The 17,950-nt window shown below is 35.5% G+C and overlaps 1 protein-coding gene across 3 annotated transcripts in view; it reads left to right on the top strand.

The window, feature by feature from the left end:
• Positions 1-17,950, top strand: part of ITCH (itchy E3 ubiquitin protein ligase) — a 120,485-nt gene that overhangs the window by 45,702 nt on the left and 56,833 nt on the right. For all 3 annotated transcript variants that reach the window (XM_060123056.1, XM_060123057.1, XM_060123058.1), the window contains 4 exons: positions 235-325; positions 8,201-8,342; positions 10,707-10,831; positions 11,729-11,866. In XM_060123056.1, the coding sequence (XP_059979039.1) occupies positions 256-325; positions 8,201-8,342; positions 10,707-10,831; positions 11,729-11,866 (475 nt within the window). In that variant the 5' untranslated portion in view covers positions 235-255. The remainder of the gene's footprint in view (positions 1-234; positions 326-8,200; positions 8,343-10,706; positions 10,832-11,728; positions 11,867-17,950) is intronic.

The raw sequence follows: 17,950 nt of genomic DNA, 5'->3' as shown, positions 1-17,950 counted from the left end.
TGTCTTGGGAACGAAAAGGAAGAAAAACCATGGAAGAAGGAATGATCATGTCAGATTTTGCTGATAGGTTAATGCAGGATGGATACTAGAATTGAAAATTATATTTAGCAATGTGAAGGCCACTGGTTATTGTGTGGCCTTCAGTGGGACATGGAAATGGCCTGGCTAGCACTATTTACATATTTTTCAAGTGGGAATTTTTGATGTTTATAGTGTTTCCTTGGCCCTGTTCAGGTTTGCCGTCCTGTTGGTGTTATGTCTGACAGTGGATCACAGCTTGGTTCAATGGGTAGCCTGACCATGAAATCACAACTTCAGATAACTGGTAAGTCTTAAAAAGATCTACTGCTTTACTTCCCACCCCCCACTCCCAAGATAAAAAGAAAAAAATCTTAAAATCTTTAGTGGCTGTGACGTATCAGGTTCTGAATGAATGAATGAACATAATGTTTAGATATGTAAAAATTACATTTTGATTTCAGGATATTCTTGGGTATAGTATAGGATTTGGGTTTTTTTGTTTTTTCCATTAAACATGCTTCGGCAATTGCTATTGTTTTTTGTTTTCATTTGGATTTTATTAGCTTTGTTGAGATAATTCACATACCATACAGTTTACTCATTTAGAAGTCAATGATTGTTAGTACATTCTCAGAGTTGTGCAACCAACACCAGTTAGAACATTTTCACCACTGCAGAAAGAAACCCCTGCCCCATATTCCCCAACCACCTTCAGCCCTAGCTAACTATTTTTGTCTCTATAGCTTTGCCTATATTGGATCTCTCATATAAATAGAGTCATAAAATGTGTGGCCTTTGTCTCTGACTTTTTTCACTTATCATAATAATGTTTTCAAGGTTCAACCATGTTGTAGCATGTATTAGTATCTAATTTCTTTTTATTGCCAAATACTATTCCATGTGTGGACATACTTTATCCATTTATCAGCTGATGGATGTTTGGGTTGGTTCCACTTTTTGGCTATTATGAATAATGCTGTGAACGTTTGTATGTAAGTTTTTGTGAAGATGTATGTTTTCAGTTTTCTTGAGTATATACCTTCTACTTTCTGGAGTAGAATCACTGGGTCACGTAATATCCATGTTTAGCTTTGTGAGGAATTCCAAATTATTTTTCAAAGCATCCACACCACTTTATATTCCCACCAGTGATGTATGAGGGTTACAATTTTGTAAGCATCCTTGCAATGCTTATCTTTTTGATTAGAGACATCCTAATGGATGTGAGCTATCTCATTATGGGTTTGAGTTGCATTTCTCTGATGGTTAAATGATGATGAGCATCTTTTCATGTGCTTATTGGCCATTTGTATATGTTTTTTGGAGAAATGCCTATTAAATATTTTGCTGTTGTTACTTTCCTAATATCTCTTTGTTTCTTCCTCTAGCCATACTAATCAAGTGTATCACTTTCAGATTAATGTTCTTAAAATGCCTCCTGATTTGTTCATTCCTGCTTAGAAACCTTCAGTGCTTCTCCTTGGCTATGGTATTGAATTTCTTTAAAACTGGGCTAAGACGTTTTACAGGCTCCATATGATCTCTTTGTAGGTCTTTATATATCAATAGAAGCTACTTGCACTAGCCAAAGTGAGGCACTGGATTTTCTTCAGACATGCATGTGTCTATCACACAATGGAACCCTAGACTCTCTCCCTTTAATTTAATGGCATTTATTGATTATTTTAGTTTTTACTATACCTGGCTTATATCCACTTCTAGGTTATGAATATGAGGTCATATACTGTATAATTATTGTCCTCCTCAAAACCTAAAAGTGATTGAGTTATAAAGAAGTAACACTTTAAGTTGAAAGCATGATAGAATTTATTCTTGGGAATTCTTTCACTAACTCCAGTCTCTTTCCTTAGGAATGTCTGATTCTCAGTGAAAGATATTAATATTTCTCAGATTCTAATTGTTTCTCCCCTCCGCATTCTCAAGCTACTCTGAGTAGCTGATTTACATTGGGCCAGGCTTCTTAAGACTTCTTTTTTGGGGCAGCTTATTGTTAAAACCTTTGATTTAAAGAATTTCTGATAGATTGTTTCAACTTTTCAGGTTACATAAGTAATACACATGCTTTTTATTTTTAAAAACTGAGTAAAATAGTAAAGTGAGGAGTCCTTATTATTTATCATCTCAATCCCCAGATAAATAGGTTTATATTCCTTTAGACTTTTCTTTGCATAAACTGGCTATCTTATTTGCTATCATTACTGTCATAGTAAGAAAAACATTTAATGCCTAAATGCATTATGTCCTCAAGAAGACATAATTCTTAGCCATTTATAAGCTTTTTAATCTTGGGTCTAAAAATCCTGAGAATGTACAAGTATAGGGCAAAAACATTTTAACAAACACCATGAATTATGGATAAAATCTATTTGCATATTTAGCAAAAATATCATTAGATATGGGACAAATGGAGAACATCAGATAATGAACAATAAAGTGCCAAGTTGACTAGAATCAAGTGTCCTTCATAATTCATTGTTTACTTCTTTGCTTTTGGTGCTAGAAACCTCAGAACTAAGTTTTTTTGCACAAATCCCCTTAATTGACATTGTAGTTTTTAGTCTGTGTTAATGGATTAGCATAGTTTTTTTTTTTTTTTGCTAAGCTCTTCAACATCTTCCAAAATTCAAGGAAGGCATAAATATGCAAGTGTTAAGTGTAAATGCCATGGTATATGGTAATGGTGTGAAGAGAAAATGACTTTGGTCCGGAAAGAGAGATCAATATTTGACTAGAGTTACTGTGAAAGGAGGCAGTGCTTGAAGCATTGCTACTATTTAAAAGTAGAGGACTTCCCTGGTGGCACAGTGGTTAAAAATCTGCCTGCGAATGCAGGGGACACGGGCTTGATCCCTGGTCTGGGAAGATCCCACATGCTGCAGAGCAGCTAAGCCCGTTTGCCATAGCTACTGAGCCTGTGCTCTAGAGCCCGCGAGCCACAACTATTGAGCCTGTGTGCCACAACTACTGAATTCCATGCACCTAGAGCCCGTGCTCCGCAACAAGAGAAGCCACCGCAGTGAGAAGCCTGTGCATTGGAGGAAAGAGTCGTCGTCCCCATTTGCCGCAACTAGAGTAAGCCCACGTGCAGCAACGAACACCCAACACAGCCAAAAATAAGTAAATAAATAAATAAATTTATTAAAAAAAAAAAAAGTAGAAAGGTAGGGAGTTCCCTGGAGGTCCATTGGGTAAGACTGCGCTCCCAATGCAGGGGGCACGGGTTCGATCCCTGGTTGGAGAACTAAGATCCCACATGCTGCCTGGCATGGCCAGAAAAAAAGTAGAAAGGTAGAAAAGGATCTTTCAGGAATGAACACGACAGAGCAAATGATGTGAAGGAGGGAAATGCCAAGACTTCCCTTGATGTCCCTAAAAGCCACTGCTGCAGAGCAGGGACCCATGAGAATTAATGGGAGTGGATCATCTCCTTCAGGTGTGTCAAGGCTACCAAAAAAAAAAAAAAAAAAAAACATTGCTAAGGGAGATGAGAAGTAACCAGAGTTTTTAACAAAGAGCAGACAGCTGGATTTGTGTTTTAAAAGTCGGTGTAGGGACTTCCCTGGTGGCGCAGTGCTTAAGAATCTGCCTGCCAATGCCGGGTACACAGGTTCAAGCCCTGGTCTGGGAAGATACCACATGCTGTGGAGCAACTAAGCCTGTGTGCCTAGAACCTGTGTCCGCAACAAGAGAAGCCACCACAATGAGAAGCCCATGCACTGCAATGAAGAGTAGCCCCTGCTCACCACAACTAGAGAAAGGCTGCGTGCAGCAACAAAGACCCAATGCAGCCATACATAAATAAATAAATAAATAAATAAACTTTTTTAAAAAGTTGGTGTAAAAGACTCATAGGGAAATTTAGGGTCAAAAGTTAAAATGTTACTCTGTGGTTCTGCTCAAATTTATTTCTTTAACTCTCACATACGTACATTACACACATGTATGCATACATTATTTGTTTACAATGTATGTTTGCTAATTGCTGCCCCTTACCAGATGAGGGCAAGTAGAAAATTTATTTCAGAGAAATGACACGTATTATAAGTTGTAGCAAAACAGTTTTAAAATATTAAATGATAGTACTGTTGATAAGTGGATTGTTTAGAGAACTTCATGTGTGTGTGGTTTTTTTAAAATTTATTATTTTTATTTTTGGCTGTGTTGTGTCTTCGTTGCTGTGCGCGGGCTTTCTCTAGTTGTGGTGAGCAGGGGGTACTCTTTGTTGATTTGCGTGGGCTTCTCATTGCGATGGCTTCTCTTGTTGTGGAGCACGGGCTCTAGGCGCGCAGGCTTCAGTAGTTGTGGCATGCAGGCTCAGTAGTTGTGGTGCATGGGTTTAGTTGCTCTGTGGCTTGTGGGATCTTCCTAGACCAGGGTGCGAACCCGTGTCCCCTGCATTGGCAGGTGGATTCTTAACCACTGCGCCACCAGGGAAGTCCCAGGTTCCACTGATTTTTACTCTTGCATTTCCTGGATCATTCTTTATTCTTTATCTCCAGTTCCATGGTCTGGGTCCTTTACTTTGGACATAAGTCTGTTTTCTTACATCCTTCCCTGTCTTTAGCCATTTCCTGTTTAATTATGTTCTGTACATAACTTCCGCTATTATTACTGAGCTTATCTGTGTTTTGATGCTTGCTGTATGCTAGCATTATACTTACGTGGGCAAAATAAATTCTTTGGTATTTCCTAGAAATTTTTTAGTCTCAATCCTTACTCCAGACTCATCATTTGAGGAAGAGAAACCATCTTATTTTAGTTATTACAAATTGAAATTAAACATTACTGCATTTCCCCAAATTTACTAGAACACCGTATATTTAGCTCCCAATGCTTAGAGACCAGGAGAGTCCTTCATACTTTAAAGTCAAAAGTTTATATCCAGTTCTGCCCAGCCAAGACATAGTTCTGCTACAGAGACCTCATGTAGCCTCTCATGACTTCTGACCACAGAGGTAGCACTTGCTTTAACTGGTTTTATCTCTTATCAGTTCATCATACTGCTCATCATACCTGGTCTCAGCACCCCTGTTTGTTTTACCTTGTTCATTATAGCCTCCTGATTCACAAAATAAATTGGATAAGCTAAGGATTTACTTCTACTTTCTTTAAATTGTCAGGATTTTAATTTTGTATTGGAGAGGTAGGATGAAGAATCAGTCGGGTGAAAATGTTGACCTTCAGAACAGAAGAATCAGAAGAACATTAATAAGTACCATGAAATCATATGCAATAGATTGTGTGTGTGTATGTGTGTGTAAGTAACTATAAAGCAGGGCAACTTGTTTTCTACCATGGCTAATCATTTGGTTCAACAAATGTATTAAACGCCTGTCAGGTTTAAATCACTAAGTGCTCTACGAGTTATAAAGACTGGTTATAACCTTGCCATGAAGGGGATTACAGAGTGAGCTAAACAAGTAAGAACTGATAAACTTACTAAGAACTAAGACAGAATAGAAAGCTGTAGGAGCCATATATAAATAGGAAAATGCTGTGGGGGCATAGAACAGGAACAGTTTGACTTACTAGGTTTAAAGAACCATCCGGTCAAAGAGAGGGGAGTATTTGTCTCTCAAGAAGTAGGATTTTATTGGGTGAACAGGAAGAAGGATCATGAGTGGAGGGGGTAGCACGTATGAGGCATGAAAGTACTAGACACTTGGGAGGGACAGCAAACAGCTAAGAGTGGTTAGACTACCACAGGCCTGGGTGGAGTTTGGTATAGGAAGACGCTGTAAACGTACAGAGTAAGCAATGTAAAATGCCCCAGAAGAGTTTAAACTTCATTTTGCAGGCATTAGCAAATCATTGAAAAGTATTGACATCACATCCGTTCTAGGAAGATAATTCTGGTAGCTGTGAGAGATTGCATTAGAGAAGTGAGAGTAAAAACAGAGAGTTGTTAGAGGCCTCTTGGAGTGGCCCAGGTGACAGATGATACTGACATTTTTCTGATTCCTTTTCTTCCAGTTTATAATTTACAGTTTTTTAATTCCTTTAATTTACTATGGGAATTTAAATTTTAGGAAGTAGTACATTGATCTATTTTAGAATATTAGGACTGTAATGAAAGTTTTATGCAATATAAGCTTTGAGATTTGAACACTTAAATAATTTCTCCTGTCCAGGCTTTGCCATGACCCTTGGGTAAACTTTTAAATTTTGTTGAGCTTGTTTTTTTTTATGTATAAAAATTAAGATGATAATACCTATCTCACAGAATAGTTCTGTGTATCGAAATGACAGTCTTTAAGTGCCAGACATAGTAAACACTAACAGTTGGTGTTGGTTTCCATGACTCTTTATTTTCCCATTTAAAGTTTCCTAAAATGGCTCTAGTGGGGTTGGATGGGAGTGCTTGGCAAAATAGCTTTCAAAAGTTTGAATCCTAAAAAGCCACTAAGGGCAGGTAATTTCCTCCCTGTCAGGCCTGCATTGCTCTTTGTTCTAGGTTTAATCAGTTTTAGAGGATCACAAGATCCCCTGAAATAAAATGAACTTATGCATGAGTGTGTGGGCTGTTTTACCTTTTCTCAGACCAGAAATGTATTAAAAATAGGGATTTTATATTTTTCTTTGTCAATCCTGTGATTAAATTAGGCTTTGTATTAAGTGATAGGGGCTTTATAGTACATATTAGTCAGAGATAGGTCTGATCCCCACTTGAGTATTTTCTGTTCTGAAAGACATTTTACTTAGTGTTTCTACCTAGATGTCTCATGAGCATCTCAAATTTTATATATTCTTTATAATACGCTTGATTTCCTGCCCATTCTACCCTTCTCAAACTTGTGCTTTCCCAGATCTTTTCCATCTTATTAAATGATAGCGCCTTCTATCCAGTTATTCATGCCAGAAACCTGGGAGTTATCCTTGCTTCTTTCCCCTAACTCACTCATGAAATCTAATCCTGTTGGTTCTCCTTAGAAAATGCTTATTCCTCCCCATATCCATGTTTACCACCCTAGTCCATACTACTGTCGTCTCTTAATTAGATGGCTCTAGCAGCCTCTTAAGCATAAAAGGACAAAAGTATTTGATAAACATGAAGTTGGGAGATTCAGGGCCGCCACCTGGAACTGTGCCTGCTAGGGTACCCAGACTGTCTATGTGTTGGTCTGTATATTGAGCTTCTTGGGTAGCTGCTATATAAACTTTTCTAGCAACTCACAAGGGCCCATTAGTCTTGAAGGGCACTGGCATTCTCTGAACTTTGCTGTTGGAGTATATATCCAGGTGGTAGAATATTTCCTTGGCTGTGATCGTCTCATTTATAGGGGACTAGTGAGTTGTCTCCTGTGGGAACCAGGGGGTGCTCTACTAGATTTGAATCTACTCTTCGTACCTTCCACACAATGCTTGGACAAGGCTATTTCATGGCAAAAGTGACTAATTCAAGGGTGAAGGCTAAGGATGTAAGAAGCTCTTGCTAAGATAATGAGAGATATATGAGATGCTAAAAATAATCTTAGTTTGTAACTCTCTTCTTTCATTGGCTTTCTAGAATGCTTAGAATAAAATCCAAATTCCTTATCTTGGCTTACAAAGCTAAATGTGATCTTATCTCATTTACCATTTTTCCCTGTTTGCTATACTTTTCCTCAGGTATGCCAAGCTTTCGTACCTCTGTCTGGAATTTTCTCTTCTTCCTACCTTCAATCTTCACATGGATAGCTCCTTGTCATTTAGATGGTTGCTTAAAAGTACTTCCTTAGAAGACTTCTTTACTGCCAAGTCATACTCTGCCACATTAGGCTGTTTTTCATCACAAGGACTTATCTCTAATTGTAAACTGCTCTGTCCACAGTTTAGAGCAATATCTGATAACATGGTAGGCATTCAAATATTTGTTTACCAAGTTTGTCAGTGTACTTTTTAATTGACCTCAAGATTTCTGGGACTGTTGATACTGACAGTTGGGGGGGGGTCTACTGATGGGAATTTGGTTGGATGGTGTGGGGAAGTCCTATATTTTTTAATATGATGGGAAGAAATACAGAGGTTATATGTGAATAAAATTTGTGAATATTTTAGAGCAAACTGCTTCTCTGAGTAAAAATAATAATGCTGTGTTTAACCTTTATGAAATTAAATCGATTTGAAGGATGAACTAACATCTCGAATATTGAAATATTTTCTATTTTATTTTACTTAGTCATTTCAGCAAAACTTAAAGAAAATAAAAAGAATTGGTTTGGGCCAAGTCCTTATGTGGAAGTCACAGTAGATGGACAGTCAAAGAAGACAGAAAAATGCAACAATACGAACAGTCCCAAATGGAAGCAACCTCTTACAGTGTAGGTTTGAAAGTATTTTCTATGGTGTATTTTGTTTAGTAGGTGAGCAGAAATGCAGCTTTAAAAAAGTTTCTCACTTTTTTCTTTGTTCCTCCTCTCTTTTTTTTTTTCCCCCTCTTATTCCCCTGTTCTTAGGACTCCTCCTTCTAGTCTCCTTTCTCTTTAATTATTTGTTTTCCCAGTCTCTCCTTTTCATTGCATTGTTGCCGCTGAAAAGTAGCTGGGAGATCCCAGGGTCACTGGCCTAGAAAGATTAGCAGCTCTTTCCTTAATTTAGGTTTGAAATAGAGGGCTATGAGTAGCTCACTTTATTTTTTTAATTTAATTTTTAAAAATAGTTTGTGTTTTTTAAAATTACAGTGCCCACATAGAACCTACACAGGGGTTTTTTTCCTTTAAAAAAATTATGCTATACATTTTATACTTAACTATACGTAGCATCCTTTATCGTTGAGTACGTATGGGTCCAATATCCCTTATATAGCTATGTAATATTCTTTAATATGAATGGACTGTGATTAATTTTACTAGTTCCCTATTGATCGGTTGGTTTCTAATGTGCTATTAGACAGTGTTGCAATATACATCCCTGTGCATATGTCTATATGTTTGTGTTTTTAATCTGTCATTCGAATTCATAGAAGTAGGATGTAGCTCAATTTCAACACTTATTGACGAGGCCTCGGATGTTGGTAGGAAGGGAATTATAGGTTAATTTTAATTTTTCTACTAAAATGGAAGCAAATGTATGATTTACCAACAAATGGATTTTTAAATAATATAATGTATTTGGTTTGTATATTAAAGTGTAGTTCAAAATATAACCAGTTGTTATCTCATCAAATATAGACAGATTGCTTTCATTACCTAACATTTGGAATTCTTGCATTTTTTTCTCTTAGAGAAACAAACCTGTAACTAAAAAAAGTTTTATTTCTAAATGGTGAGATGAGACATTTGAAATGATAAGCTCTTCTCTTCACATGATATACATGCTTATGTGGACAGTATTTATTCCTAATAAATGACAAAACAGATTAGCTAAACCTATATTATTGTTTAACATGGATTTTTGAAGTTGTAGGGCATCTTGATGTACTTTATGATTTTGAGCAAATGAATGAAACTTAAGAATTTACTGAAGGTCATCTTGAAACCTATTTGCAGAAGTATCATTCTAATGTTCCTCAGCTGTATTTATTTCAACATCGTTTCTTAGACTTCATTTTTAATTAGTGCCCCATTGGAGATTTGATCTAAATTAAACAATATGTGAGTAACATTTTTTAAAAAAACAAATCTTCAAAAGGCCACAGCCTCTATTAGCGACTGGAGATGTTCAGAATAATAGACTGAATACTCATCTACTTTCTACCAACTATCTGTGCTCACAATAAATGTACTTTAGGGCTCTTGAGCCGATAACGACATGAACTCCTTACTGGTTTAAAAGTTAAGAAAAAAGAAACTCTCCTTGTAGCCCTATATGGTAGCGTTATTCTTAAGTCCAGATGTTCGGGGGAACATAGCCCAAGATCTTCTGAATTTTTAAGTTGCAGCAGATTGGGCTGCAATTTTAACACAGCTTCCATTGTTGGGTAGTAGGCTTTGCAGACTTCTCTCAAGATTTGAATTGAAATAATTTAGAGTAGACCTCAAAGTAAAATTAAATTTACTAACTCTTTTATTCCATCCCCGGTAGGTTATATAGTGTTCCTGTTTTTCTAATTGAAATAGTTTTTATACAGTTTATTGCAAATTCAGATTTCTATTCTGTATTGGCATTTAGCAAGGTCTGGAAGAGTCTTTATTTGACAGTTTTCCCGGACACTTTGCCTCTAACAGTGTGAAACTTGGGGTAATATAATCCTCAAATCATTAAGTAGCTGACCAAGAAACTTCTTAGTATAAATTTTAATGACAGATTTTTGTTCACAGTCTGCCACCGAGTGGCTGTGTGATCTTGGGCAATTTGCTTAACCTCTCTGAATATCAGCTTCTATATCTGAAGATGGGAGTGGTAATTCTCATCTCAGGGTTGCTGTGAAGATTAAACGAAATAATCCTAAACTCAGCATACTACCTGACATAAAATAAGGATTTAATTAATTAACTTTTTTGTACTACGAAAGTAAAACTGATTTTTCAACAGTTTGTAGCATGGTGAGCACTTTTACTTTTGTTGATGATATACATGCATGAAATTGCCCCTATAGTTCAGTGACAAGTGAAGATGGCCATAGGCAGTATTGGTTATACGGTAAACTGTAAGGTGTGCAGTGAGAAGATTTTAATTATAATTTATTTACAATCTTGTTGTGATATGTAAGGACATTATTTTTCACCTTTTTTTTTCACCTGTAGTATCGTCACCCCTGTGAGTAAATTACATTTTCGTGTGTGGAGTCACCAGACATTGAAATCTGATGTTTTGTTGGGAACTGCTGCATTAGATATCTATGAAACATTAAAGTCAAACAATATGAAACGTATGTATGTAAAAACAATAGAATATGCTCAGCTTTTGTTTTTCTGCAAGAAATTCATGTGCCAAATGTGAAGAAACTATGTTCACTATTTGTTTTTAGGTTTACTTGGTTATGATATTAATAGGGAGATGAATCTTGAACTGTTTAATGCATTCTGAGTAACCGTGGTTTGGCCATTCATTTTGGATCTGATATTTTAAATAAATATTTATTTAGTAAATAGGTATTTATTGAAGGCTATATACTCAATTATGGAAAACAAAAATATAGAGCAGAGCTGAAGGAAAAATGTAATCTCACTACAGAGAGACAAATGTGGTTAATATTTTGACATTTCCTTTTCGAATGCTTATTTTAAAAACTTCCTCATTTTAGATGGTTGTGGTTTTATTTATACATGTATATCTCTATCTTTAGAGATCTATATATACTTATAGATACATAAAAACTTGAAACATGCTTATTTTAATTAATATATCATGATTTTAAAACATTTAATCCCTTGAGTATCTAAAACATACTTCAAAGGATTTTATTTCTCATTTAGGATTTACGAGATGAAAATTCATTCTTAAATTATGTTTTCAGTCAATATAAGTCAGGCATATATTGCTGACTAGTCTTAGTTGTCCTGCTGGCTCATTTTGTAAAAGAGAATGAATATAATAAGTGAGATGATTAAGCTATTTAGTATCTTACATTGTGGATATTAACCATTAGGAAATTTTGTTCTATTTTTAAAATGTTTTTGGTATCAAAAGGCCTGAAACCTTGGGTGAAGTGTATTAAAACAAATTGTGTACACATAAATGTAAAGTTTTTCTGACAATTTTGTTTTCAACAGTTAAGACTTAAAGGAAAAAAAGTGACCATTTTCTATAATTTTGTCTCTTCCAGTTGAGGAAGTAGTTGTGACTTTACAGCTTGTAGGTGACAAAGAACCAACAGAGACAATAGGAGATTTGTCGGTTTGTCTTGATGGGCTGCAGCTAGAGTCTGAAGTTGTTGCTAATGGTGAAACTACATGTTCAGAAAGTGAGTAATCACTTATTATATAGGGTCTTTAATGATTCCTCTTACATTAGCCACTGTAGTATGTTGTAATTATTGCTGTTCTTTTCCACATTAAAGAAATTATTTTATTTCCTTTTTAGAAAGAGACATTTTTCATTTTAAACTTTTAGTGCATTGTTTCTATGAGGAAAACATTTTTCTATAAGTTGAAAAGCTAGCCAAGTAAAAGCCATATCACAGTTGGCCCTATGAGCGATGAATTGATTTATAAAGTGTCCGTTCTGTAGGCCAACAGTGGCAGTTAGTATGGCACATTTGATGCTACACCTTCTCCAGTGCTAATGGCAGACATAGTTTACTCTCTGTAGCAGTGTCTGATTGAGTTTAAATTTGACTTGAAATCCTTCTTAGTACTGTACCAGACAAGCCAGTAACAAGCTGGAATCCATTTGCCATTCCTCTTCCATTTTTGTAGGCTACATTTATTGAGATGTCTTTGAGTTATAATAATGACAGAACCAATTCTTTATATGTATGCTGATATATTTTACAGTTTATGATTTACTCGTGTTTGTTAAAGGAAATAAATATGAGCTGTAATTAAAAGAAGTTGGCTAGCACCTGAGTTAGTGCCTGCACAGCTAGCATGCTTAATTAAAACCACTTCTCAGTGGATTCCCTTTAGATATTTCCAACCCTTATTAATGTGCTAATAAGTGTATTTTCACTTGAAACACAGATTGTAGAGGCCCCAAGACAAAGCACGTATTAATGGTCTCCTTGATTAGTCTGACAAAGATCTTTTTGTTTACTTAGAAACTGCCTTATGAAACATTTTGCAGTTGTCAGGTGCTGCTGTACTTCTGTTCCTACTTTGGAAGACTTCCTACTTCCTTTCTAACTCATGACCCTTTTTAATAGCAGAACCTTTAAGATAGTCCTGGTGTGTCTTCCAGTTTGGTTCTTTGGGGTTAATGAGGGTGGAAAGAAACTTCTGAATTCATTATACTGCTTCAGAGTTGACATGTTCATTGTAATTGACTGTTATTCACAGGAACTCTGTAATAGTTACATTTTTCTATAAATTGGAATTCCTGAAGGTAATAAAAGTTAAGTTACATTGTTAAACGGCTCTAAAACCTCAGTATTTATAGCTTCCTAAGTTTTTTTTCCTACAAATTGAAACTGCTACTAATGCAGAATATTTAATAATTAACAAAAGTAAAGCATGTCAGCCTTCATATTTCAGAGTAGACTCTAAACTGCATATTATACTTATGACTTTACTGTTTGTTTCCTACAGAAGTGGACATTTCTATGTAACCAGTTTTTGACTCAAGTAGGAAAATAATTGACAGAATTTAATCTCATTCTTTGAAGTAAAGAGAGGTTTTAACTGGGAAGTCACAGTGGATTTTAGGGCTAGAGTTGCCACATACAGTAGCTGCCATTTGTTTAATGTTTACCATGTGCCAGGCACTGTGTTGGTGTGTTTACATATATATTCATTTAACCATCACAATTTTGTAAGACATTCTGCATATAAAAGAAAGTGAGGCTCTGAGAGTTTAAATAGTATGTCCCGTATCACACCAACAAGTGCGATGCAGAGTCAAGATTGAAACACAAATATTTGTTGGTTTCCTTTTCTTTTCAATATACTTTCCATTTCACAGTTAAAAACTTAGGAACTTTAAATGAAATCATGAGTTGTTATAAGTAAGCAAAGAAAACCCAATTAAGTCCACAAGCATCTGTGGTGGGAACTTCACTTGTATTGTTTTTTGATTGATTCCATTAACTATAAGCCAGAAATGAAAATTAGAGTTTAGCGCTAAAATTGAATTTCTGTCATCTGAGCATTGTTTGGTTGGTTTCTTTTGTATTCTAATATTTTTCTAACGTTACAGAGTTTTAGTGTTTTTTTCCCCTCTGTGTGTTCAGTCAAGTTTTTGTGGCTTTGCTGTACAGCAAAAACTAATACAACATTTTAAATCAACTATACTCCAATAAAAAATTAATTAAAACACAAAAAAGTTTTTGTGGAAGAACTCATGGGATTTTAGACTTTAATATTTTTGGTTAATTTAAAAATAATGCTTATAAAAAGATCTGTTTGAATTTTGGTATTAAAAGTCACCAAATAATAGCTTGTTATATATTTAGATATACTGCGAAGATTTTTCTAATAAGATAGATAGCATTATCTCTTTTGATAGTTAAATTTTCATTTTTTTGGTAGATAAAATTTTCATTCTTTTTGGTGGATAAATTTTCTAAAAATGGCAGTTATATAAGTAAACTCTTTTTCAGGTGAAACAGATTTTACTCACTATGTTTGTTTGTTCTTCCCACTTCAAGCTTTATTTAAAAACCAGAGAGCTTTATGTTCCCGTTCTACCTCCCCTACCACTGTCTTCACTCAGGGAACAAGTTTAATATCCCAACTGAGAGTGTCATTTGTAACATTTTCTTTGATACTCTTCCTTATTTTTCTGTTTAGGAAGTAATTACATAATTTGTCTTGATGTTTTCATTTTCTTAAGTACAGAGTTAATCTGCTTTTATGAGTCTTTGGGAAGAAGAAGACTTTATTTAATTTGCTAGTTAGGTAGACTTACTGTAGCTCTCAGATCTAAATTAACCTAATAAATTGAGCGTAGGTAGTTGTTCATTTCTGCAAGAACTTCCCATTCATGTATTTTGACTTCTTGGGTGGGTGGTGGTGGTTGATTGTTAGTTTAACACCTGTCTTCCCAAATATGGCATTCAACAAGAAACACTGAAAAGTATCATCATCAAAGGCATTAGTTTTCCTAAAGAGAAATAAAAGTCTATTTTACTTTTAAATTTATGATAATAAAATAGGAACATATTCTTGTAAAGATCTTTATTCTTTACCATGGATGCTCTGGAAATGTATTTAAAATTAATTTGGGGATAGTTGTTGGCATATGTGACCTCCGGTTCTTATTGTGTATGTTCCATTTTGTTTTGGTTTTATCTCATTCTTTCCCAGTCTTTCTCATTAAACTCTAGTTTTTGTGGTTTCTTTTGATTTTAGGGTAAATAGTCATTTTCATTTGTGATTATAATGTTTCTTTTCAGTAAAATAAATTCTAAGAAACTAGATGAAGTTTTTTGCTATACCAAATATTATTTGAAATTGCTATACCTCCACTGGGTCTGGGTACCAACTCATTATTTTATAGAGAGAAACTTTGCTGTAATGGTATTTTTTAAAATTTGACTTATATTTGATTGATTATTTTAAATGTTTGCTCAGAATATTAACTAACATCACAAAAAAGCCAGCAAAACTTCCTTTACACACTTACTTTTTTTAATCTTTATCAGTGCTACTTTAAAAATGGAAGTATTGGGAATTCCCTGGTGGTCCAGTGGATAGGACTTGGTGCACTCACTGCCAGGGACCCAGGTGTGATCTTAAGAATTAGAATATGAACAATATCATTGCATCCACCCGTGTTCTCCTCCCTATATCAATCCTTGTCTTTTTCCTAGAGATAATCACTGTTCTGAACTTTGAATTTATCATTTCCTTGCTTTAAATTTTTTTCACATATGCATGTGTCCTTTTGCGCTCTATGAAAATATCAGTGTTGCCTTTTAAGATTTATCCATTTTGTGTCTGTAACTCACTTATTTTCATGGCTGTATAATAATCCATTGGGTGAATATACCACAGTTTATCCTTTTTTTTTTTTTTTTGCGGTACGCAGGCCTCTCACTGTTGTGGCCTCTCCCGTTGCGGAGCACAGGCTCCGTACGCGCAGGCTCAATGGCCATGGCTCACGGGCCTAGCCACTCCGCAGCATGTGGGATCTTCCCGGACTGGGGCACGAACCTGTGTCCCCTGCATCGGCAGGCGGACTCTCAACCACTGCGCCACCAGGGAAGCCCCAGTTTATCCATTTTTATGTCAAAGGATATTTGGACTCTTTCCAGTTTTTTGCCATAATGAACATAAGTGATACATTGAACATTTTTGTATTTATATATGTCTCCTGGTACATAGGTTGAAGGGTCTTTGTAGGCTGTATACTTGGGAGTGGGATTCCTAGGATATGACACAAGTGCATTTTCAGCTTTACAACATTTATTGTTTCTTCAAATATGCCTCTTTTTTGTTATTCTTTTAATTTTGATGAAATTTACAAAATAGATACTTAACCTTATAAAGTGTGCAATTCATTTCCATTTAGTGTATTCACAGTGATGTGTATCCACTACCTCTCATTTCAAAACTTTTTCATCACCCCCCAAAACCAAACCATTATCCGTTAAGTAATCACTCCCTATTCCCCCTCCCCTCCATCTCCTGGTAACCACTGGTATGTCTCTATGGATTTACCTTTTCTGAGTGTATCATAAAAAAGGAATCATAGAGTATGTGACCTTTTGTGTCTGGATTCTTTTGCTTAGCATATTAGTTTTGTTTCTTTGTTTGTTTTGGCCACACTGCATCTCTTGTGGGATCTCAGTTCCCCGACCAGGGATTGAACCTGGGCCACAGCAGTGAGAGCGCAGAGTCCTAACCATTGGTCTGCCAGGGAATTCCCTGGATAATATTTCATTGTGTGTATATATGCCACAATTTTTTTTTATCCATTTGTCCACTGATGGACATTTGCCTTATTTCCACCTTTTGGCTATTAATGAATTATAAATAATGCTGCTATAAACATTTGTGTCCAAGTTTCTTTGTGCATGTCTTGGATATATACCTAGGAGTGGAATTGCTGATGCTTGTTTTTGATAGTTTCTTATTTCTTGCTTGTTAGTTTTCTTTTGATGAGTAGGTTTTTTATATTCTCCATTTGAAAATTCCAGTATCAGAAATATTTGGGGATATAAATGTTTTGACTCTCCTTCATTGAGGCTTGTTTTCTTATATGTTATGGCTCTTTGATTGCCAGTTTATATTTGATCTTAGTCTGGGGGAATCTTAAGGGCCTAATAAGTTGGGGATTCTTTGGCCAGAGAAAATTTCTTTTGCTTCTGTTAGTGCCGGATGTGTCACCTACCTGGGAATACTTCAGCTCCTTTCCAGGATCCCCAGCCTAATGTGGATGTCTCTGGTTCAGCCCCCTCACCTTGTTTCTGATCCACCTCAGAGCCCTCAGGGTAAAACTGTCTTTCACATTTGCTTACTGCACCCTGCTCTTGCTCTCGTATCAGTTCACTTGTTTGTTCATTTTGCTTTTGAGATTGCTAGGCACCCAAGTAGTAGAAATAGTGTGTTAAATTGCTTCATCTAAAAGCTGGTTCTTCTGTGGCAGGAGGATCCTTTTCAGTAGAATAGAAGAGATCTTTGTTGATCTTCTAACAAAGTGTCCTCTGGATAAAATGTGTATTTAGAAATCTGATCAGGTTTTTATTTTTTTGGAGGAAATTTGGATTGGGAATACTTTTAAACAGCAGTATGTTTATAAAATGCCAACTTAAGTACAGCCTTTTTCCTCTTCTTGGACATTCATTGTATAAGTGTTGGATAGATTTATATTAACTATTCTCTTGTTGAAAGCACAAGATTAGATCTAAATAATGTCATAAATTTCATAGTTATGGCTTTACTCTGTTGAAGTGAAATAAAAGATTGAACAAAAATAACCCTTGTTCGAACTTTGAAATGTAAATGTCAGGAAACAATAATAGTTAATATTTATGGCGTGCTTATATGTGCTGGGCACTGTTCTAAACGTTTAATTTTCATAACTGTTCTATGAAAGTAGGCATCATTCATTATTGTTCCCATTTTATACACGAGGTAAAAGGCACAGGAAAATCAATAGTATTCCTCTAAGGTCACAAAGTTAGTACATGTTGAACCTAGAATACACACCCAGGCAGTCTGGCCTCAGTCCATGTCATTAAATATGTACTATGCTTCACTGTAGTAAATGATAAAGTTTAGAAGTAGCAATTATTGGTAGAGTTAAATGGATTATTTCAAATTATCTTCTTATTTTTTGAAAAATAATGGAACACTGATTTAATTTATGATATTTTGTTTTGGTTTTCTGATTTCATTTATGTCATTTATCAGCTATTTTAGGGGAATATATTCCATATAAAAATAAT

This window comes from Lagenorhynchus albirostris, chromosome 15 (genome assembly GCF_949774975.1).
Source record: "Lagenorhynchus albirostris chromosome 15, mLagAlb1.1, whole genome shotgun sequence".
Lineage (NCBI taxonomy): Eukaryota > Metazoa > Chordata > Mammalia > Artiodactyla > Delphinidae > Lagenorhynchus > Lagenorhynchus albirostris.
Note: the sequence above shows the minus strand (reverse complement) of the source record. Positions and strands in the feature narration are given on the sequence as shown.